Source organism: Patiria miniata, unplaced genomic scaffold (assembly GCF_015706575.1).
Source record: "Patiria miniata isolate m_02_andy unplaced genomic scaffold, ASM1570657v1 HiC_scaffold_6, whole genome shotgun sequence".
Taxonomy (NCBI): Eukaryota; Metazoa; Echinodermata; class Asteroidea; order Valvatida; family Asterinidae; genus Patiria; species Patiria miniata.
The window spans coordinates 18,377,388-18,402,456 of NW_024037073.1; the positions used below are offsets into that span (position 1 = coordinate 18,377,388).

Genomic DNA, 25,069 nt, shown 5'->3' on the forward strand with positions numbered 1-25,069 from the left:
AACCAGATGTAGTACACAAAGGATTTATTTTACAATCGAAAAATAACTTCATAGAATTTAAGACTGGATTTCTTCAACTCTGTGTAAATTCCGTATACCGAGAGGTGAATTTTGCCCATAGTTTTGATTTTAGTCGGGCGCCGCGCAGATCACGAAATGCTCATGTAGTTTTGAAAAGATCTGGCAGTATACGCGTTTAGCCTGTTATGTCCGTAGTACTGGTACTTGTGAATTATTCAACACATGTGCTTGCTGTCACCAAGATTCTGATAATTTGTGTCTTTTCTTTTTTTAAGCAGCCTTTGACTAATCATCGCTAAAGAAAAACACACGCAGGCCATTAAACCAATTGACCCTGTAAAAACAGCTTCATTTTCCAGCTTCAGCACTTATAGCATACCGGTACATTGTACTTTGCTATGGTAGTTTACATGAACAGCAATCAATTTGATATTTGTTTTGTGTAAAATATGCACAATAAATTATTTGTTTTTCAGTTAATTAATCTAAAGTTGTAAACCACTTCAAGCGTTTTCAGAAAGAGAAAAATCAAATTCAAGAAAATGTTGGCCTCCCAACCTGGTGCGGGGTCACTGTCAAATTCCCTGAGTTTTTCCTGATTATTGGTGTTTCTCAAAAATTCCCTGAGTTTTCTAAGTCAAGAGAGAAGGAAACTCATTTAACGCCCAGTTGGTCATGGTCTACGTATGATGTAAGCGGAGTTACTCCCATCCAAGATTACCTGCCCGTCCGCGGTTATCGACGAGCAAGTATCACTCCTCAAGAACCGAAGCACATCCTTCCGAAGCTCAGCCGCTGCAGTCTGGGCGAAGTTGACCGATCGAGTGATGGTATCTAGAAGGTATCTCCCGTCCTCGGTAAGCTCTTGGGGAGGATCGAAGCAGCATGAGACGTTCACGTAGATCCCAATCGGCTGGACCTCTGAAATCATAATGTTCTGCTTCCTGCATGCCTCCTCCAAATCAAAAGATGTGAAGAAGTCTTTCTCTTGGCCAAGGGATGTGTTGAGGAACTGCCAAAATTGCCCGCCCCCTGATTTACCTGAAAAATTCAAATGAAAAAAAAATACATACAAAGAGCCGTGCTTGTTGAGTTTTAATGCATATACAGACTTATCTAATGAGAAACTCGCCTTATTGTTTATTTTGTTAAATGTACTATAATAATTAAAATTATCTTTTTAAGACCCATCACACTTCTCAGGTTTTGAAATCACGTTAGTTAAAGAAAATGGTGCTTCCAGAACAAAAGTAGTAGCCAGAGATTCCTGCTGTGATGTTTATTGCCAGTAAATTGAATTTTACATATCTTTTCTGAAATGCCATCTATTCATCTACAAATATTCCCAACGCTTGATTGTTCTCACTGCCAAAATAATCAACATAAATTACCATTATTATGGTAGCTCGGTGGTCGAGTGGTAAGACATCTGCACTAGAAAGCAGGAGGTCGATCACCCGAGTGATCTTTTTTCTCCACCTTTCACTCGGGAGGTAACACACTTAGTATACAGTGTTTGAACGTCGGTGAAGGGCAAAACCTAATTTGATAAATTACCATCAACTAGTGTGATTAGAAGAATACCCCCACTGTGCAGCTTATCGTAGAGATATCTGAGGGAACTCCCCATATCTCCCGTGTAGTAGATGGAGTTGAAGCAGCAGATAAAATGAAACTTGTCTTCTTCCTTGGCGGTTGATCGATACTCCTGGAATGTCTGCTGTCTCCAGTCAAACTCTATACCTTGTAGCCTAGGAGATTCCTTGCCGACCAGGTTTTGGCACTGTTGAAACGTGTGAAGGTCAGGCTCAAGGAAGATAGCTCGTACGTTAGGATGTACCTTGTCCCGAAGGTGAGGTAGGATTCTGCTGTCGATCGTGCCTGTTGAAGGTAAAGATGCGTCTCGTTTTAATTCAGTCTGGATGGATCACTATGCAAACGTAGGGATGTAGGTTGTGGATGGAAGGTCCTGGGTCCTAAGGAATATGGGAAGCCATAGGCAACACACAAGGCTCCCTCCAACTTTCCTCCCTAAGTGTTTTCCAACAAATGACGGGTCTCGAATTCAAGGTAAATGACAAGATTAAACGAGAACTTACCTGTTTGAAATTTAATCTTGATTTCAAGAGAAAGTGCGAGCGAGAGATTACGTGAGATTCCAGTTGCGCATGCCCGGGCATAATTTACAGTGATGTGGCGTCTGGTATAGCATTCAAGACCTCAAATTACAGGAAAGAAATGGACGATCAGTTAACCCTAAACGTAGACAAAAGGGAGAGAACGGAGGGCACGTAATCTCTCGCTCGCAAGTTCTCATATTAATCAAGATTAAACTTTAAACAGAAAAGTTTGTAAATCTTTCCATTTCATTTCGAAATCTCGCGAGTGATTCCGTGAGACAACTTCACAGCAGATAATACTATTCACCATCGATGACGCTAGTGCTGAATACGTAGTCATGTACAAAATACTGAGGAACAATACCGGTAGGCCTACTGTTAAAAAACCCAAAGGTAATGTGGTCATAGACATGTTCACAAATTTATGTACGAGGACAGTGTTCATTTTCGGGTGCTCATGGTTGCAGGCCAGTAAATTGGTCCGAAATTGCCTACGCCGTCCAAATCACGATTTGCATGCCCTCAAATTCGTTAATATTTGAGCATATTGTGGGCCATGAAATTGAGGTTTTGTAAAACAATATGGGCGTAAGCCGTGCACAGGACTGTGAGCTTGTGTTTAGTGAAATTTGGATGAAATTAGGGCCCTAAAAGTGCTCTATTTTCAAATGGAGTGTATGCACCGTTTTTCAAAATGGCGATAGGCTTCAGGACTATTTTAAGGGGTGATCATCTTCGGATGGAAATTTCTCCTAAAAGTCATTAGATACCCCCCCCCCAAAAAAAAATCGAAAAGAAAATGAAAGATGATGTAATAAGCTTTAATTTGATGTGTGTCTCGAACACCTTGGAGAGTTGTGAGTATTTTTCCTGAATTCGGCAGTTTATTTACTGGTCTGCAACCTGTATGGTTCGTTACCAAAATGGCGGGGTGCCCATGCGCTATAACTGCCAAGACATTTTTTTTTGGGGGGGGCGTGACCTGGGGGCAGCGTGACCTGGGGGCAGCGTTTTAAATAGGGGTCTCCAATGGTGGTTCCTCAAGAATTTGCTCCCAAATCTGAAGGGGGCTGATAGACCGTCAACCGATATTACAGCAATATTAAGCGAAAAAGGGGGCGGGGATTATAGGGGTTGGAAGGAGCTGGAACTCAATTAGCTCCCGCCGGGGGCGCCCTACAGCAAGGCAGCCGCATTTTTTAAATATGAGTTATCCATCCTTCCCCATGCCGTACAAGCGGTTTTGAAGAATTTTTCAAAACGTCGCACTTGTTTAAAGGTTGCAGGCCAGTAAATCGGTCCGAAATTGCCTACGCCGGCCAAATCACAATTTGCATGTCCTCAAATTCTTCAATATTTGAGCATATTTTGGGCCATGAACTTGAGGGTGTGTAAAAAAATATGGGTGGAAGCCGTACATGTGTTTCAGTGAAATTTGGATGAAATTGGGGCCCTAAAAGTGTTCTATTTTCAAATGGAGTGTATGCACCGTTTTTCAAAATGGCGATGGGCTTTAAGATTATTCAAAGGGGTGATCGAATATCTCCTAAAAGTCATCAGATTACCCCAAAAAAATTGAAAAGAAAATGAAAGATGATGAAAAAAGCTTTACTTTGATGTGTGTCTCGAACACCTTGGAGAGTTGTGGGTATTTTTTCTCTCGAATTTCTGAAGTGGGGACATTTATCAGTGGGGTCTGTGGCATTTTATTAACTGATCTGCAACCTTATGGGCCTTATGCACGAGCCGGCCATATTAAATTGAGAGTGAGGTAAAATCTTCATTTTGGAACTTGCGAAGACAAACGAAAGCAAGTAAATTACTTAGTAATTCAAGTCTGCTTCAATTAATAATTTAAAATTTGTAATCCAACATTCCCTAATTTTCTTAAGCCAGAATAATAATAAAAAAAATGAGAAGTAAGCCTGCATAGTCTGGCGCCATCCAATCAACAGTTATGAAATACTTTCAGGGAACTCGACAAAAATGAGTAACTCGTACATAAGGCCCAAGAGCTCACGTTTTCCTTGCTCCATGGGCTGATGTACTGATGGTACAGTAATTACAATGGAACAGCGCCCTCATCACACTGTTGGCTTGGATGTCATGACCTCTGCCCTGTTTACAATTCAGGTCATGACATCCGGGGTCCAAATGTTTTTCTTTAATGTTCAGTGTTTTGCTGTTCCCATGAGGAATGTATGTTTGCTTACAAGGCCCATAAGAGCTCATTGCTAAAGTACTGAGGTACTGATGTACTAGGCCCTATTAAGGTACGTAAGAGCACATTGCTGATGTACGGAGGTACTGAGCCTTTGCATAGTACTAGTACGTAGTAGCCATATTTTGAGCTACGTGCTTTTGTTCTAGATTGTAGATGGACATCGTTAGCAGACATATTTAATGCATTCATTTTTATTCTGAATTGAAAAAGAAAGAAAGACTGTGATGTATTTCTAAAACTGAACACCGCCCTCTGTTGGTTACATTAAAGTTGACCTTTCGGGGTTCACCAGCTTGTTCTGAAATGATCGTGTCTTGTGTGAAGTTACTCTAGTTTAACTAGACATTTGTGGCTGCTCGTCAGCGAATAACATTACATGGTGTCAGAAAACGGATCATAAAAGTTGCAATGTCAGGCCTGAAACCACCGGGACAGTTGCAGCTGGAAGGGAACTTGGCGAAAAACTGGAAGGAATGGGTGCGTTCATTTGAACTGTACGCTATGGCAACGGAACTGCAGAAGAAACCGGAGCCAGTGCAGTGTGCAACGTTTCTGCACGTGGCGGGCCCAGCGACACAGCGTGTATATGCGACACTGACGTTCGCGGACGATGAGAAGGACAAACTGCAAGTACTTAAAGCCAAGTTCAAACAATACTGTGAACCCAAGAGAAACCTGTCAGTACTGCGATACATGTTCAACTCGAGAAACCAGAAAGTGGATGAGCCGTTCGACACATACTTGACAAACGTGAAATGCCTGGTGAGGGAATGTGAATTTGGTGACATTGAGAATTCCCTCCTTCGAGACAGAGTTGTGTGTGGTGTAAAGGACACAAAAACACGAGAAAAACTGCTTCAGGAAGATAATTTGACTCTGGAAAAGTGCATCAATATCTGCCAGGTCAGTGAAATGAGCGCCACACATGTGAAAGCCCTACAGGCTGAACTGGATTTGACCCAGCAAAGACAGGAGGTTAACCGGGTGACGTCCACTAAAGCCAGACTTCCGACCAGAGCTGCAAGTCGCAAGGAAATGTCAAATAACAACGCAGAAAATGGGACAAAGTCACGGTGTGACTTCTGTACTTACGTACACTTCACAAACCGCTGTCCTGCAAAGTATGAGCAGTGCAACTCGTGCCATAAAGTTGGACATTTCAGCAAATCGAGAATATGCAAAGCCCAACACAAGTCGCGACCAAAGATGGTCAGGGAAGTCAACGAAAGCAGTGATGATGATGAGGACAACACCCAGTATGATGTTGCCGGTGTCAACCTACAGGAACCAAGAAAACAACTCGAGGACCTGATGATAGACTACATCGCTGGACAAGAATCAGGCGACTGGACTGAAACCTGTCAAATTGGGAGAAACAAGGTGGACTTCAAGCTTGATTCAGGATCTCAAGCGGACATTCTACCAGAAGACTGTTTCAAAAACACTGGACTGGCATTGCTTCCCAGTAATGCATCTCTCAAATCCTATTCAGGGCACAAGATTAAGGCATTAGGAAAGACCATAGCCAATTTGAAGGTTGGTACAGGTACCGGTTGCACCACACAACAAGTTGTTTTTCAAGTGGTAAGCGGAAATGTAAAACCTATCTTAGGTCTGAAAACATGTCAAAGGCTAGGATTGATTAAGAGAGTAAGAGTAGATGAAGTGGTTAGTGGTAGTGCGCAAAATGTGCCAGTGCATAGCAACATCACGTTCACAGAACACAATGATTTGTATGAAGGGCTAGGGAAACTGCAAAATCACGAATATGAGATTGAATTGAATGTAGATGCCGCACCAGTTCAGAACCCTCCACGCACTATTCCTTACACATTGCGCGACAAAGTGAGGGCTGAATTAGAGCGTATGGAAAAACTTGGGGTCATTGCGCGTGTGGAAGAGCCCACAGACTGGGTCAGTTCCATGTCAATAGTTGGTAAACCGGATGGCAGTGTGCGCATTTGTCTTGACCCGCGAGAGCTCAATAATGCCATAAAGAGAGCCCATTACCCTATGCCCACCCTCCGAGATGTTGCAGCGCGCATGCCACAGGCTAAGGTGTTTTCAAAGTTTGACGCTACAAGTGGTTATTGGCAACTTCCTCTCACACAAAGAAGCTCGTACTTGACAACATTTAACACACCCTTTGGAAGATTTCGATATATGGTTCTACCATTCGGCATTTCGTCGGCAAGTGAAATTTGGCAGCGCGCCATGGTCACTGAATTTGGGGCACTTGAAGGGGTTGAAATTGTTGTCGATGATATCCTAGTTTGGGGGAAAACACAACTGAGCATGATGAGCGAGTAGCTAAGTTCCTGGAAAAAGTCAGAGAATCAGGACTTAAACTCAATAGGAAAAAGTCTGTCATTGGCACAGACAAACTTGAATATGTGGGTCATGTGATTTCTGCAGAAGGACTCTCACCAAGTCCAGCGCGTATCCAGTCTGTATTGGAAATGCCAATCCCAACTAACAAACATGAGCTTGAAACCTTTCTCGGCATGATCACATACGTTAGTAAGTTCATTCCCAATCTTTCTGAAATCACTGCGCCGTTGCGACAGCTTACCGAAAAGCAAATAGCTTGGCACTGGGATGAAAAACACACAAAAGCCGTGGAAACACTCAAGCATATTATAACATCAGCACCAGTACTGATGTTATATGATGTGAATAAGCCGGTCAGCTTGGCCACTGATGCATCCAAGCATGGGTTTGGATCTGTATTGATGCAAGATAATAACAGACCAGTGGCATATGCATCGCGTAGTACTAGTCCTGCTGAAAAAAATTACGCGACTATTGAAAAGGAGATGTGCGCCATTCTCTTTGCGTGCCACAAATTCCATGACTATATCTTTGGAAAACAGACAACAGTGATCACAGATCATAAGCCATTGGTAGGAGTGTTCCAAAAGCCATTGCATAAGTTGAGCCCACGATTGCAGCGTATGCGCATGCACCTACTGAGATATGACCTCAGTGTACAATGGCAACCAGGTAACACAATGTTTGTGCCAGATGCGTTAAGCCGCATAATAAATAGCAGAGGCGACAACATCTCAGAGTTTGATGACTCGCGGGAAATCAACATGATTTTAAGACAACTCCCAATTACTGAGTTACGATTGCAGCAATTCCGTGAAGAAACAGCCGCGGACCCCACACTTGCGAAGGTCAAAGGTCACATTATGAATGGCTGGCCTGTTGATAAACACCACTTGACAAGTGATGTTGGCCCATACTATGCAGTCCACAATGAATTAGTGTTCTGTGATGGCATTCTTTTTCTTGGCAACCGGGTTGTAGTTCCGCGAAGCATGCAGAAGGACATGCTTAAGAAAATCCATGAGTCTCACCTAGGGATAGTGAAACTCAAACAGAGAGCACGAGCCATCTTATACTGGCCGGGCATGAATTCGCAAATTGAAGACACGGTAGCCAAGTGTGCTATCTGTCAGTCAAGTAGGAAAACTCAACCTGCTGAACCAATGATACAACATGACATACCTGACAGACCATGGTCTAAACTAGGTGCAGATGTGTTCCACTTAGGAGGAGTGAACTATCTGCTTGTAGTTGACTACTACTCCAAATTTCCAGAAGTACAGGCCTTGCAAGATCTCACAGCCCATTCGGTCATACATGAATTGAAAATTATATTTGCCCGCTCCGGTACACCAGATCTGTTGATTACTGATAATGCAAGCCAATTTGTATGCGAAGACTTCAGAACTTTCCAAAACATGTGGGAGTTCAGGCATGTCACGTCTAGCCCCAGGTACCCACAAAGCAACGGGCAAGCCGAGCGCTGTATTCAAACAGTGAAAACACTCATGAAAAAGGCTAAGGTGTCTGGCAGGGACCCTTATATGGCACTGCTGGAATATCGCAACACGCCCCTCGATGGCACAGAGGGTTATGCACCAGCACAATTACTCAATAGTCGCTTGCTCAAAAGCCGACTTCCCACTTCATCGACTCTTCTTCAACCACAAGTAGTCCCACCCATGAAAGCCAAACTCAAAGAGAGACAGACTGTGCAAAAACACTACTATGACGCAAAATGTAGTAAGCCAAAGCGCACACTACACACTGGGGAACAAGTTAGATTCCAAAATCCGCACAGCCAATGGGTGTTAGGGAAGGTGACAGAAAAACATGATAACCCTAGAAGCTATATGGTTGCGACACCAACTGGACAGGTGTATAGAAGAAATAGGCGTCACATTGTTCACTCCAAAGAACATGCTGACATTGAAGGGAATTCATTGTCTCAGCCCAACCTAGTCTCTCCTAGCACACAGAATGAAAATATCCATCAGACTGCAGAACCTGAAGAACCAAGTGAGACAAAACAACATAGTGTAAAATATGATAGCGTGACTGTAGGTCAGACTACTACTACTAGAAGTGGCAGGGTAGTAAGACCAACTCAAAAACTTGACCTGTAAGCTGAAGTTGTACACCAAATTGCATGGACAGTAAATAACAGATTTGTGGCTTTTCAAGATGGTCTAAATTCATGTACAAACGCTTGTGCTTTTTTCAAATTTGCTTGATTCAAACACCTTCCATTGTTCTCTAATCCTCCCTTTTGTAAATCACATTTTGCAGTATTCCCTTATAAAGTTCAGTAACACTTTGCTCAAGCTTATTGTTTGTTTCCTACATGTACATGTAAGTTCCCAAAGTTCAACTTGTTTAATGTTTACTTAATTTGTATGGGGGAGATGTGATGTATTTCTAAAACTGAACACCGCCCTCTGTTGGTTACATTAAAGTTGACCTTTCGGGGTTCACCAGCTTGTTCTGAAATGATCGTGTCTTGTGTGAAGTTACTCTAGTTTAACTAGACATTTGTGGCTGCTCGTCAGCGAATAACATTACAAAGACCTCCAAGATGGCTGATGTACGCAAAGTGTCAATATTGTACATCACTTCAAAATCATGTGGTCAAATTTAACCATAAATAGTCAACCCCTGCAGGATAAACTGGGCAGTTGGGGATGCAGTAAACATATTGTAGTTTGTACTAATTCAGTTGTACTTACCATTCCCAGCGCCCACACTAAGCACGTTTAATGTGCCAGTCGCAGGCAGGGAAATCTCCATTGAGTCCGCAAGTTTGGGTAGGCTTTTGTCTATCCAATCTGAAAATCTGTTAATCCTTTGACTCACACGATTATACACATCAAAATTCACGTTGTAGTAGTCTAAACTGTTACAGTACTCCGTCAAAGTCTGTGACGGTACGGCGTTTTCAGACATGTTGTTTGTATTCACCGTTGAGAAATTTGTATTTCTCCGTAGTCAGACTGTACCATAGAGCTATATTAAATTATGTGCAAATAGCTGTACAAAAGCCGTACAAAATGTCTAGGTCTCCATAGGTTTGTGCACAAACATGGATGCACCCAGCAGGCATTACTTTGTACACGAAGTTAGCGCTCTAGTAGTAATATAGCTCTATGGACTGTACTGGTGGGATAATGCGGGGTCAGTTTACAAGGCAGAAACATACACGTACGTATACAAAAACCTTTGTAGCGACTGCCCCACTTTAACTGCGTGTGACGAGGTCAACGGGTCAAGCTCATTGATAGGAGATCAATGGACATGGTGCAGCGTAACTAGGAATCAACGGATTTGTAAATTCGGTGCGCCGAAACTAGGAATTTCAATTTCGGTATCGCATTTGTAAATCCGGTAAAATACTGTCTCGTTCACGAACATAACATGGCACGGCCGGTAAAACAAGGACTATTTTCGTTACTATTTACTAATGGAAGGCCCCAAAAATTAAATTGGATAGTTGTACCAAATTAAGTATCTGGTGTTTAAGCAAATTTAAGTATTAGACCAAGTATAGTTCGGTCAAGCAAAACTATTCTGAGACTGAATGATCACTAGTGGCCATAGAGCAACGAACAGAGTCGGCCAATTCTCCGCGCCGCCATGATGTACTACTAGACTTGTTGCCAGTCTGTGTACGGTACTAAAAAAGAGAGAAGAAAACCGTGAAATTTCGCCGGTGCAATTGAGTATTAATTATGTTTTTATTGTTAAAGATGTTTCCCCGTTTATTCATTGGGTTTCGTTCTTTGCATTACTTTTACCTATTAATCTGTTTATTTTGTATTGACTGTCTAACTGATCCATTGAGTAAGGCCCCTATATATCTCCTTCAGTCTTTCCAGATTCGTGTGGATCTTTTCCCTTCCTTGTTCGACATATAAACATTTGTACAGTTCAAGATTTTTATTTCCATTCATTCATTGATTTCACTCTTTTCGTTGCCTTGCATTTTTCACACTGACTGTCTAAGAATTCCACTGAATTTTTGTGTTATTATTTTCTGAAATTTTTCGAGATCCGATATGTGAATTCATTCCATAGCATGTATTGTAAATATTTATATGGTTAGTTTGAGATTGTTATTTCGATTTATTAATTGGGTTCCTTCATTTATTGCTCTTATATACATTCCTGATTATGTGGAATGTCATATAATTAATCTATCTTGCATAATATACTTTGTTCAATTTCCCTGCTTATAACTTCTGGCTGGCGGATATTCGTATGTTTACAGATTTGATAATTTGCGCGGCCGGAATCATACGACGTCTCGGGTGAAAATTTCCTAATTAAAATATTTGCAAATGTTTTAATTAGAAAGCGTTATTATTTAAAAAACGAGTCAGCCACAGTGTCAAATTGAAAGCTTTGATTTTACGGAGGTCAAGTGTCCAGACTAGCCCGGGGGAATGGGGCCCAGCGAGATTTGGCCAGGATTGTAGGCCTATACCCTACAATTGAAATAAATAGTGTGGCACCATCAGATTGAAGAGTTTACATTAAAATACATAGGCCTCGATCTAGGAACCCGCTTAAATATCGCTTCCCGAAGGTCACGGGTCATTTAGCATTAATAACCAAAACAAGAACAGTCAACTGTTTCTAATAATGTCTAATGAACATGGGCGTCGCTTGCCTCCTCTGGAAAAGCAGAAAAAAATATTAGAAAACAAGGAAAGAAAGCCAATTTGTAATGTTCCCGAGACTTATTCCAGATATCTTCAGCAGGATTCGAGCCCATAATTAATGACATGAAAGGTTTGGAATGTACCACCAGCTAAACTTGATTGCAATAACATACAACAAATAACATAAACCGAAACATAACAAGAATCCCCCCCCCCAAAAAAAAAAAAAATCAACCCCAGCCTTTGAACCAATGACATCAAAAACAATATTCAGGAAAGTAGAAAATACTAAAAGATTGTATGCTGATTGTCTGATCTTTGCACCATACTGTAAAATTGAGCTATGTATCAGTGGAAACAATTTATAACATTCATTTTTCAGTGCTTTTGTGGGTAAATGTTTACAGTATATGAAGAATGTACAAAAAGGACATTGTCTTGACCACTTGACTAATAAGTCATCAATAAATGTAAATTTTATTTCTTACAAGTTATTGTGTGATGTCACCCATTGCTCTACAAGAATGACAAAACTGATTGTCAAAATTACAAACACTTCAGTATACAAAGAAAGTTTAGGGCCAATTCTCAGCAGAGTTACCATACCACATTAACACATTTTGCGTACACTATACAATACAGATGTCCTCCAAAATGGTAACTCACCAACAAAGGGATAATATGAACAGCTGTGAACTTTTGATCATAAACTAGGGGCAGTAAGCTTTCCATTGATATCTTGGATGCATTCCTCGTCGTCATAAATCAATAAGCTCCTTTTTTCTTGAAAAAAGGTATGTGAAAACCATAATACACGTACTGGCTCATATTAATATTGGCCTTTTCAAACTATCGGCTACCCATGTTGAATTCCACTCAGATCCACTTTAAAGGGAAAATACAACATTTGCTAACATCAAAAAATAAAACTACCAAATCATTTTGAAATACCTTGCTGGGCTCAGTTAGTGAATGACAGTGTAAAGCATCCTGTAAAATCATGGCACCTGGTATACTGTCATTTTCAAGAAAAGTGGCCGATCAGCGTTGGGAAAAAACTGGCTTTTTTTCAAATACTGGCCCCAGTTGACCATCGCACTTGTTTGCAATCGATTACACACCTATGAACGGGTACAAGCCAGCTAGACTGGTTCCCTGACCTTACAATTCCCCAATGTATGTAAACTGCTCTGTTTCTTCTTAAATGGAGTCAGGGAACCAGACTACAGGAAAATGATTGTTTTTCTTGGTTTTTATAGCATTTTTGAACCCAAAACCTCAAAAAAGTCAGTGTAACTATATTTGCTATATATTTTCAACCCCCCAATTCCATCCATTTCTGAAAATTACAGCAAAAGCAAATGATGTATATTCCCTTTAAGCAGACCTGGCGCAGATGGAACACCTTACAATTTTCAACAGACGGGTTGGTCGCGTACGTTTTCCATTTTCTACCTGGGTAAATAGAGCCTCTCAATCCCTGCCCTATCAGGGCTGCACAGTTTCCGTCTAGAGCACTATATAGAAGCAGTGTAGATTTCATGATAGAGTAAAAAGTAAAAGGGGTTTCCAAAACCGCAGGGTTCAAGCTAGCTGGGTCCAACACAGAGATTTTGGATAGTTTATAGGCATACAAGATCATTTGCTTATCACTCACTTTGTTCGTTTCCAATAATCACGCCATTCAAAACCCGAAGAAGAATGTTCAAAACCTAACCTGTTGAATATTCAGCTAAGTGGGTATTACACTTTTCGAGTATTCTTAATTTCCAAAAGTTTAGCTCTCTTTATTTAACACTCTTAATTATTTAACACTCTGCTTCCAAAAATCAGTCAATGGACTGATCGTTGGAAATGACTTGCATTTCTTGATTTCATCTGAATGACAAGAAGCCAGACGTAATAATTTCACAGGGTGTTTAGTTCCAGTACAATCTTTTAAAGCTTTTTGTTAATAACTCGGAAGGTTAATTGTGGGATGAATGCAAGTGATCCTAATCCTATATGCCTTTAAAAGGCCTACTGCTTGACTCGGCATTTACTACACCACTGTATTCCCTGTTGTGAGTGGTGGCAATGCAATGGGTGTCTTGGATGAGCAAGGGCTGCTGTATGCCATTGTCAAGTGCATACATTCCGATTCAGGACAATCAAATGGTTGCAGGGATTTATCCAAGCACATTCTGATCTCCTGCAGGTATTGCTTGAAGTCAGAGCCACTCTGTTCATGCTGAATGAAAGGAAAAGAACGTCATATGTTAACAGGTTGTACGAATATTGGGAAAGCCCCTCAACAAACATAAACTATGTAATGCCCATTGTTCATAGGCACATAAACTCATGAGTGATCTTAAGAAAACAAATAACCTTTTTTCTCCAATGCATAAATACAAATTAAACAGATTATTCTCTTAACTCAAGTCAGGATCGGACCAACTTTAAGAAAGATGAAAATACTGCAGACTGCTATTACCGATTAAATTTATTTTGCTCTTATAAATATAATAACCGTTACACAAATCATCTCAATTCCAACCTTCTTTAATACCAATGAAATATAACAAGGCTACGCTGGGTAAAGGAGAAAAACAAACAAGTTCTTGATTTGTTTATGGATTTTTTAATGTCCTTGATTGTGTTTATTGACAATGTGATGGAAACTGAAGATTGGAAATGGTTATACCATCACCAAAAATAACCACTGTATCACATGACTCACATTAAATAACGAACAGTGCCCTACTTGATCAGTCTCACTTGACATTGCTTGGATTCTTACATTCTCTTGGAAACAAATAAGATTTGGCATGCCCCCGGTAGCATTCTTGACAGACTCCAGGATTTTTTCCCGAGTATATTTGACAGTCGATGATGGAATGATGCCACTGCTGCTCAGGATCCTGGACATGATATGATGAAAGGCAAACAATGAGAATACACTTGTGATGATATAAATTGAAGTAGAGAATCATAGACCATGTCGCGGCCATCTTGATTTTTGCCCATTCAAATCAACGTAACCAAAGCGAGGCTGGAAGGAAAAATAGTCTGATTTCTTTTTGCACAAAAACATTATCATTCAGTACTGCTATTGGATACAGGGAACATGACTGAAATGGTGGCAGCATGATAAAGGTCTATTAGTTTAGCACCTGTGAGGGTTGGATAACGACAGCCACTTATCTTTGCATCTGACTTCCTCCATCCCCTCCCCCACCCAATCTACCACATCCAAGATTGTTTATCCAGAATGTTTATTGATGGTCATGATAGCTTTTGACATAATTACCCTAACAGCCTAGAGCCTTTAATTGGCTAGGATGCATCCTCAATCCTGCAAAATCTTCCAATTGCTACCATGTAATAATTTGATATAGCCTCAATCCTCCAAAATCCTCTGTTAATATTTTTTTTAAATTTCTTCACCGGAAGGGTGACCACTGCCTCAATCATTCAAAATCCTCCGACAATTACTGTTGCATACTGAGTGCGTTCGATTACTTCCCCCAGCTTACTCGCGCCTGGCTCCTCCCGTGATGACACACATGCGCAGTGGAGCTAGATAAACGAACGGTTTCGGGTACAGTTTCGTGCAATAAAGTTGAACTTTGACATGACAAAAGCTGCATCAGAATCAACTGTCTAAAGCTAGGTCTAGGTCCACACCCATTGACAATAGACGTAGCAGCTCTGGAAGCCCGTTTATGACACGGCCTGATGAGGCGCCCGCCGGCGAATTTTCTTGTCCCAAGCTACATCCGCATACATGGTTGTTTAGCGCCCTCTACGATACTTGTATGTGCGATAGCTCAGTCGATACAGGGTCGTGATTTTGTACCGCGAGGTTGCGGGTTCGAATCACGGTTTTGTACCCGAAATTTTTCTAACCTGAGGCTTCGGAGGATTTTTTTTTAAGGGAAATAAAGTCCGACTTTCATAATGGTCGAATTCATTTGTTTCCCTAATTTTATATTTTCTTCTCATGTTTTTAGAAAAGTAAAGTCCCAAAACGCCATAGCGTACACCTATATGCGGATGTCGTTTGGGAGAAAAAAATCGCCGCCCGCCGTAAGTCACGTTGGCAGCCATGTTTATTGCATGGCCTTATGGGATAACACTGAGGCAGTGCGGGTGATATCCAAAAGCAATGTGGATGGTACTCAGTAAAACGTAGGCCTTAATTATGCATGGCTGAACATAAACAATGCAGGGTACAGTCAAAGACCTTGCTCAATGTATCCTCCAAATCAACTGACCCTATGCCATTCTCCCTCAATCCCCCAAAACTGCTTGGTTGATTTTTGAGGATTCGGCCCCTATAACTACAGCTCCACTCTAACTGTCTTCCAAAAATTCGATACCACCACACCATAACCCCATGATTCCATAATGGTGACAGAACTCTTGTTATGTACTATGTAAAACAAGTGAGTGGTGTCAAAGTAAGTGACTTACTTGTCAATGTTATGTTGTTGCTTCAGTTGGAGCGTTTTGTCAAAATAGTTGTGCTCACCGTGCAGAACAGGAAGACTAGCTGCACAAGTGCCATGATTATCCCATTCATGTAACCTGGATGAATGGTGAAATGAGTACGAAATGGCCATCAAAATTGTTACATGTGACTGCAAGTTCATGGATAATTTTACAGAATCACAACTTGCACACACAAGAACTTATAGCCATGGGTCTTTTAGATATATATTGAACATATATCTGTATTTAAACTGAAAATTACACAGTACGAGAAATGAAATTTCTGTTACTAAAAATAAACCATCTGACTAAATAATTTGAAATTATACAAACTTAAGTTATATTAGTTCTTAACATTCACGAGGAAGACAAACAAAATCTGAAATATTTATAGGAATATGATCATATGTTTTGACAAAATAACTTAGAGTGAAGAAATGCGTTTCACTATGATTCACGATAAGGAGATAAAAAAGAAATAATATGCAGGCAAGTACCGTATCTTTTTTTAGGTATATTATTTCAGGGAAACAAAACAGAAAGTAAATGCACAAGGACATTTCCTGGTTGAGAGCTAATAAGTATAAGGTACTGAGTGCAAACAAACATTGCTCTAGATCTCCCCTGCATACAGGAATCTGTATAGCCTACACTGAATCAAGCTAGATTTTTATCAGTTTAAGAGAATGTGTCATGTACGTTTTGGTTTCTTTTTGAATTCTAATGGTAAGAATTCAAGCTTTAACTAAACTTTAAGGAAGCATGATGAAAAACTGAACGACCCTTTTGATCTTTGTCTTGGTGTTCCACTTTCATATATGTCCACAGACAGTTGGCTTTGGAGTAACAGAAAAACCCTAAGGAAAAATACCTCAACTCTGAGAGTTTTTTTTACTCTTCTATTGTATTCAAATGTTATAGTCCAAGTTGCATCTTGTTTTGCATCTATATTTATCATTTCAAAAGATAACAATAATGTTTTCTTAAACCACAAAGTCTTTGATTCTGTGAAACTGTCACTCATATTGAAAAAAAAACACCCCAATTGCAGTGAGGAAGTAACTATATTTGTACACAATTATCTACATGCACAATATAAAAGTTCTGGTGAAATGAGACGCACAATAAGTACTGATGAGCTGTGTGCAATTGAAACCCATTCCATTGTTAGGGGCAATGCTACTTTTAATTGAGCAATGTTGATTGAAGGCACATCAATACAAGCCTTGTATACTGCAATGTCAGGTAAAGCAAACACTTTGTGCTATAAATAAACTGTCATAAACAGGAAACATGTTGCAAAGTACACCCAAAAGGCATACAGAAATCAGGGATTCTAGTTTGTCCTTGATGATGGGGACTGAATCCTGCTGATGTTTGAGGCAATAACTACGAATGAGGACAATATATGGAGGGTTGTTTAAACGGACACCAGAAGTGGTTTGCAATCCACTCCAATGATGTTCAGGTTAAGAATGAGGAATGGAATGGTGACACTAGGTCACTGGGGTGAGTTGAAAACTGGCGTATTTTTACCACAAATGTGGTTCAGCTCTCGGAGGTTTTCTCAGAACTGGAAGGAAAATGAGGAAATGATTGTGACCTCACCAAAAACTCCAATATTCTTTTGCTGTCAGTAGCCCAGGCCAAGTTTTGTTCAGTACAGGAACCAGATCCTGAAAAACAGAGGAAACTCGCTCAATTCAACGTAAAAAAAATCAGCACAGACTTAAATTCCTGCACTTGTCGTAAGATGAAATATGCCTACATTTGCAACAAAAATAAAGGTAAAATAAAATTAATACACACAAGGAAAAACCGAAAAACATTTAAAAAAAAGAAATAAATCAAAAACGATGTCATTCTCATTAGGCAAAGACGTATTGATGAATTACTTACTTTAATTTGACTTAATTTGAATTGCCAAGTATTGTTGCAACTCGTTGGTCCTTTGGTGCCTGTCTTCTTGGGCCTGTCAATTAACAAACATGGAACATTCTGAATATCATATTACGTGGTTCTAGGATCATTCAAGGAATATTTATGTGAAACAAATACTGTAACAATGAAACAAATACTGTAAGTGAAGTTCACCAAGTTTAATAATAATTTCCCCCAAAACGACGACGACCACAACGACCACAACGACAACAACGACAACAGCAAGAGTATCACATATACCAAACTAATACACCAAAAAATAAAAAGCTGAATATAATTTTAATAATAATATCAAAGAAAACATCGAGGGACTTTCCAATTTTTCTCTTCAGTCTAAGACTTCCTTTTTTATCTTCTTATATTGAAAAGTCTGATATAGGTTTTTTTTTACCATGTGCCATGGATGGTCCAAGTTGATACGCTTGGCGGAATGACGCATTTTTTCTCAGCTTTTTTATCATGTCCGTGTGATGCCTGGAAGTGAAAATATGTGGCATTTGTTAAGCTCAAAATTGGACAATTAGGCCAAAACAAAAATATTCGGTCTCTGGTCAGACCAAAGTTCCGGAATTGACGCGGCTACGCGGCTTTTTTTTTTTTTTTTTTTGCTTTTTTTTCTTTTTTCTTCAAGCTTGGATTGTACAGACAAGGTGGGGTACTATTTTGCTTTTTTGGCGTCCTCATGTACATTGGTGTCCTCCATAATTTGCCTTGGTGCTTTCGATCATTTGCCTTGGTACAATTTCCCATTCCTTGGTGCTCTTTGGTAAACAAAATTGAGGAGGTGCGGAAATAGAGGGCGCTGTTGGAGCTACCGCGGAACATTTTGGAAAAAAAAAAAGATCGACGCGCATGATTAAAATCGACGCGCGCGCTGACCAGAGACCGACTTATTTTTTTTTTGGCCTTAAATACAATTTTATAAAAAAAAAATGAAGATCTGTTTATCTTTTGGTAAAATAATTCATAGTCAGTTTCATACTTAACTTGAATTTTTTTTTTGAGACCAGCATTGTTAAATGTGTTAATTTGCAGGCCAAATATTTCCACCAAATGACACGTTACTAAGTTCGTTTTGCAAAAGGCAAATTACTGTTAAGTTTAACAGTGAATAGTCAAATTTTCGACCGTTACACATAATAAAATTTAACAGCTTAAAGAGTACACATGTTAACGCAACATTTACAAAATAACCAATGAAAAGTCCTCATTTATATTATATTTTCAATGTGTTTCTTTGTACTGAAATACTGAAAATTCCAAACCCTGAACATTTTTGTCAATGCCACTATCGTTCTTACATTCTCTTGCCAAGTTTGTCAACAGAACAAACTATGGAACTTTAGAAACAAACGAACCCCCCCCCCCCCCCAATTAGGGCTAGTATTAGCCACTTCAGCTCATAATCTTAACTTTTTTTTTATTATTGATGCTCTGAGCAGCAGAAATAACTGTTGAGATTGCTTCTGTTTGAAAATCTATATCTTAAGGAATTATTCACTGGTTCAATCCGCTTACATTGTAGAACTTGCAAAACGACTCTGGCCACTCGTTCACAAAGAGGAGATAGTCCCATGAATTTGTATGCTTGTTTTCTACACAGTTTTCACTGAGAAATAAATTGAAAAAGAAATTGAAGAATCTACACAATGCTGTGCATCATCCAATGCAGTGAAGGTTAAAAGTAAACTAAATGAAATATATTGCATTTATACTTTCAGACAAAAATATTGAAGAATTGTAGGATAGTTGTTTTGACTAATCCTGTCAATTTTAGTGTCATGCCTGTCGTCTAAGAAACATTATGGATCATGATTCACGTACTAGCACATTTCATTTATTTGCTGAGCTTTTGCAAAAACTTGCAAAGCAAAGCCGCAAGAAAAAAATCAAAATAAGATTGTGGTAGTACTGAACAACCGCAAAGCTGTTCCCAATATGGTTTTTGATTGTCTATTGGACGGTACAAAATGGTTGAATGAATTATCTATACACTGTCACTTAAACATTGAAATTATAATCTTATTGCACTTCAGGTAACACCGGAAGTAAGGGTCACATGTCCTTTACATCTGTGCAGGCACACCTTCAGTATACTATGATACAAACGCAAAAGAAAAGTATCATACCTGTCATACTGCCGAGATATGATGCCACAAATTTGTCTCATTAAATATTCATGACGTCATAATATAAGAATAATAGATTGCATGGTAATATGAATGTAACATATTTAACTTTAAATATTGCTGCCTACAAAATAATGTACAGTATCAACCCATCAAATTAATAATTCGTGAGATATCATAATTAGGGTCTTCAATAAAATATTCTGGTAACACTGGAAGTAAGGATCACATGACCTTGACATATTCCAGCACACACACCTTAATATGGTGTTCTATAGACGCCAAACCTGCCTCGCGTCGTGCTTTCACGTCGTGCCGTCGGGTCGTACCGTCGCGTCGTGCCGTCGTCCGTCGCGTCGTGCCGTCGCCCGTCGCGTCGTGCCGTCGCCTGTAAAATTACCGTTTCTAAGCACGTACACTGCATGAGGAAGCGACGCACCTTCACACGTCGCGTCGTGCCGTCGTGCGTCGCGTCGTGCCGTCGTCCGTCGCGTCGTGCCGTCGCCCGTCGCGTCGTGCCGTCGCCTGTTACCTCGGCGCTTCTAAGTAGACTGCTTGAAGAGGCGACGCACACATTGCCCGTCGCGTCGTGCCGTCGCGCGTCGCGTCGTGCCGTCGCCCGTCGCGTCGTGCCGTCGCGTCGTGCCGTTGCCCGTCGCGTCGTGCCGTCGCCCGTCGCGTGACTGTATCTTTCTTGGCAATAGGTGGCACCTTCATTCTTCATGTAACTGTACTGTATTTATGACATGCGTGCCGTGTGGTGAAAGTGTTGCAAATTGCTATGTCGTACAGTTTGTACACGGTTTGTGGGGAGGCCTATTATTAGTGGTTGCGGAGGTCCGACTCAATCAATTTCAAAATACATAGACTATTTTCTGCTTCCGATTGTCAAACAATAAAGCACATAATTATACACGCGATTCCGGGCATGTGCTTGAAAAACTAAACAACGTGACATTGAAGCAGGATAGCCTATTGATGATTGGATATTGTGTCCATGTATACGAACTGCCCACCGTAGATGAGGCAATTGAATCAGTTTGCGATGCACTTGAAGTTGCCGATAGCAGTATGTACGCAATACCCAAACCTACAAGAGAACACGCTCGCTGTCTCCCGGAACTTATCATGCATCGAAACATATTTGAATTCAATGGAAAGTTCTTCAGACAGAAAATTGGCGTGGCTATGGGAAGCGAATGCAGTCCAGAAATATGCGATATAACCCTGTTCAAATATGAAAAAGAAATTATTCTCCCACACAATCCTTCAATTGTGAGTTACGTGAGATACAGGGACAACGTCTTAATAATATTTAACGGTAACGAAGACCAAGCCGGTGACCTCGTCCAAACTCTAAACCAAATTCATCCCACGCTCAAGTTCACGTCAGAGATTTCAAACAGTCAAGTCACCTTTCTCGACCTCGTCATCTACAAAGGCGAACGGTTCAAAAAAGAAGGGAAACTGGATACTCGAGTAGCAACCAAAAAAACTGATACCTTTCAGTATCTTGCTCGAAATTCAGCCCACCCTGAGTCAGTGTTTGGCGGTTTGATTAAGGGAGAATTAATGAGATATGACCGTATATGTACACACTCAAAAGAATTTGAGGAGAAGGCTGAATTCTTCCAAGACAAACTTCAAAAACGCGGATACAACCAAGAAGACTTAGCCCTTCTTCCCAAAAAAGGCGAAACTCGCGTGAACTCTAAAAAGCGTGCAAAAATCGAAAAGAATATCCCGCTGGTCTTTGTTTTACCCTACCACCCACAAAATAAACACCCAGCTCTTAAGCAGGCCCTTCTGAAACATTGGAATCTGATCAGCGATAATGATTTTCACAGTGCACTCTTTGCGACCCAACCCATCCTGGCATACAAACGACAAAAAAACATAAAAGATGGCCTGGTCCGATCAGGGATTAACCCATCTCCACCATCCAACCAAGAAAAAAAACTTGGATGAGGAAAACGTACAAGTCCTATTGGAAGTTCTTGAAGAACAGAACTAACATAATGGTCATTTAGGCATGGATTTCGAAATAAAAATAAAAAATAAGGAATCCACTTAATCTGATCATTACAAGAAATGCTAACGCGTAAAATATTCTTAACCATCATTAGCAATAAAGTAAATACGTATAAAAGAATTAAACAAAGGGTGACTGATGAAGTGCGTAAAAAGGGCACAGAAAATATGCACTGTTTCCCCCGACACACACAAAAGAAAAAACAGGTGGGACGGCATATTATCACCGGTATAAATCAAATCATTAAGTGAACTAGAAACAAAAACCACATGTACACAAACCAGTCCCTGCGTCGCCAAAACACCGGATGAGTTTTTTAACCCTTATTTACGGCGGCAACAAGTTTTTAGTATCAACAGATTGTTCCCTGAATTTTGCTCGCACAAAACCGGTTCTTCCTTGCTATTTTCCTAGCCAGAAAACCACTTCTTTTTAAGAAAACACAAGTCTGATAAAAACTTTAATGCATGGTGGCGGCCAAACTCCATTCCATTTAACTTAAAATGTAGTGGCGACATGTATGATTACGCCCCTTCCTATTAAACACAAGTACATGACGAATGAAGGCGCCACCTATTGCCAAGAAAGATACAGTCACGCGACGGGCGACGGCACGACGCGACGGGCGACGGCACGACGCGACGCGCGACGGCACGACGCGACGGGCAATGTGTGCGTCGCCTCTTCAAGCAGTCTACTTAGGAGCGCCGAGGTAACAGGAGACGGCACGACGCGACAGGCGACGGCACGACGCGACGGACGACGCGACGCACGACGGCACGACGCGACGTGTGAAGGTGCGTCGCTTCCTCACGCAGTGTACGAGCTTAGAAACGGTGCGACGGCACGACGCGACGCCACGATGCGACGGGAGACGGCACGACGCGACGGACGACGGCACGACGCGACGGTACGACGCGACGGCACGACGTGAAAGCACGACGCGTCGCAGATTTGGCGTCTATAGAACACCATACCTTAAGGCAATTATAATGCATTGTGCAAAGAACGGGAATCATAGCTATCTTCTAGTGAGATATTTTTGTTTTGATGAAGTCACGATGACGAAATTTTGCGGGACACATCTTCACATGTTGCTTAAATGACCGTCTATGCAATGTACAAAGGTAATCGTACTTTAAAAAAAAGTTCCCAAAGTGGCATGTAAAATGAAAACTTACACAATACCCATGGGGAAAAGTGAAAAAGAAAAACAAAAGAAATTGAAATTGGGAACAGCTATCACAGACAAAATCTAGTGTGTCAACTCTAGTCAAGAAACAAAAGATTAACACATCCAACTTACCACAAACGTTTGGAGACAAATGAAGGCATTGAAAATGTGCCACATAACATCGACACAAATACGAAGACAAGTATAAAAACAGAAGCCCCGCGAGGAGACATTTTTTTTCTCTTTTAAGTTCTTCTCAACAGTTAGAATGATAGCAGAATGAATGACGCGGAAGAGATTGTAAAAGGCAAACACCGATGACAGAATATCACGCGCGGCTATCGAAACCTGAACTAAAGGGTGCATGCCAGTAAATGGGCCTGAAATTGCCTACGCCGCTGTGGACGGTAATTCTGTCCCCCGGTAAAAGTGTCCGGGGGGACAGAATGACCTAGGTAAAAGTGTCCCCCCTGTCCCGTTAATTGTGTCCCCCTCCAGGTAATTCTGTCCCCTCCAGTTAATTCTGTACCCCCTGGTTTTGCACGCATAAGTTGTTATATTGATGTTATTATAATAAATTCAGCGCACAGGTATACATTTTTAGATTTTCCACCCTTCATCAATAATTATCAAAATGAAATTAACGTTTAGATGTTAATCAACCGATCTATGTTTCTGCGAGAAGGCACGCGTAGTAATACTCAACCTATCGCTAGCGCGCATGCGCATCAGCCGCCGATACGCGTGTGACGGTCATGGCGGACTTCAATGAGGAGAATTGGCAAAATTATACGCGACACGGGTCACCGCGCCGCAGGCCTGCTGCTGGTGCAATGTTGTCCCCGTCCCCGGCCGCGGCCCTGGCGCGGCCCGTAGGTGCGGTATCGCGCGCACGCCCACCATGCAAATCGTTCGCTCCCGAAGTCGTCATCAAAACGGGAGTTGTGCTTTGACGTAAGCACCATTCCCGAATTTAGCAAGGCGCCGCGCAAAAACAGTTAATAACTTCACTAATATACAGTCTGGGTGCTAGACTTGTGACTTTGCACGGGGACACATTTACCAGGGGGGACACATTTAACGTCGTGCAGGGGGACAGATTTACCTAGAGGGGGACAGGTTTACAGGTTTACAGGTTTACAGGGGACAGGTTTAGGTAAAAGTGTCCCCCCGGACAGATTTACCGGGTCACGACCCGGTAGATCTGTCCGGGGGGACACATTTACCAGGGGGGACAGAATTACCTGCCACACCGGCCAAATCACAATTTGCATGCCCGCAAATTCTCCGGTATTAGAGCATTTCGAAAGCCACGAACTTGAGGGTTTGTAGAAACGAAGGGTGGAAGCCATGCAGAGGACTGCGAACTCGTATTACGGTGAAATACAGATGAAATTAGGCGCTACAATGGCTCTATTTTGCAATGGATAGGCGTCCATTTTCAAATTGCGATGGGCTTCAGGACTACTTTTAGGGGAGCTCATCTTTGGATGGATTTTTTTCCCCACAAGTCATTAGGTAACCCCCTAAAATTGATCATAAAATGAAAGATGATGAAATAAGCTTTAATTTGATGTGTGCCTCGACTACTTTGGGGAGTTGTGAGTATTTTTGATAATTTTGGGAAGTGCGCGTAATTATCACTGAGGTCAACGGCAGTCTATTTACTGGCTTTATACCTATTCAGTTTGAAAACGGTGTCGGCCATTATTATTAATGCTGCGACAATAGGGGGCGCTCTTTTTCATGACACTTCTCTGGCGAGGGGTACATTTCGGGCTCTGGGTGAGTAGTAAACACCGGCAATCGTGGAGCTAGGACAAAAGGGTTACGCCACAAACATGTGTCCACGATTGACCGATACCACGATTGAAATTCGTGTACAAAACCAATGAGAGCTGTTCCTAAAAGTACAAACAAAACAAATGAATGAGGATTACGGACAATAGGGAGTCCACGATTGCTG

At 41.1% G+C, this 25,069-nt stretch overlaps 2 protein-coding genes across 2 annotated transcripts; both read right to left on the reverse strand.

Moving 5' to 3' along the window:
- Window position 1: 1 nt before the first annotated feature.
- Window positions 2-9,743, reverse strand: LOC119742980. The gene is made up of 3 exons (XM_038219270.1): window positions 9,423-9,743; window positions 1,579-1,902; window positions 2-1,062 (listed from the first exon to the last, which is right to left on the reverse strand). Exons 1-3 carry the CDS (start codon window positions 9,637-9,639, stop codon window positions 695-697), a joined length of 909 nt encoding a protein of 302 aa, XP_038075198.1. The 5' UTR covers window positions 9,640-9,743; the 3' UTR covers window positions 2-694.
- Window positions 9,744-13,149: 3,406 nt separating this feature from the next.
- LOC119743487 (ribonuclease Oy-like) lies at window positions 13,150-23,403 on the reverse strand. Its single transcript, XM_038219905.1, has 8 exons — window positions 23,236-23,403; window positions 19,287-19,377; window positions 18,160-18,242; window positions 17,727-17,799; window positions 17,436-17,503; window positions 15,810-15,923; window positions 14,134-14,254; window positions 13,150-13,584 (listed from the first exon to the last, which is right to left on the reverse strand). Exons 1-8 carry the CDS (start codon window positions 23,334-23,336, stop codon window positions 13,396-13,398), a joined length of 840 nt encoding a protein of 279 aa, XP_038075833.1. The 5' UTR covers window positions 23,337-23,403; the 3' UTR covers window positions 13,150-13,395.
- Between the last annotated feature and the right edge of the window lie 1,666 nt (window positions 23,404-25,069).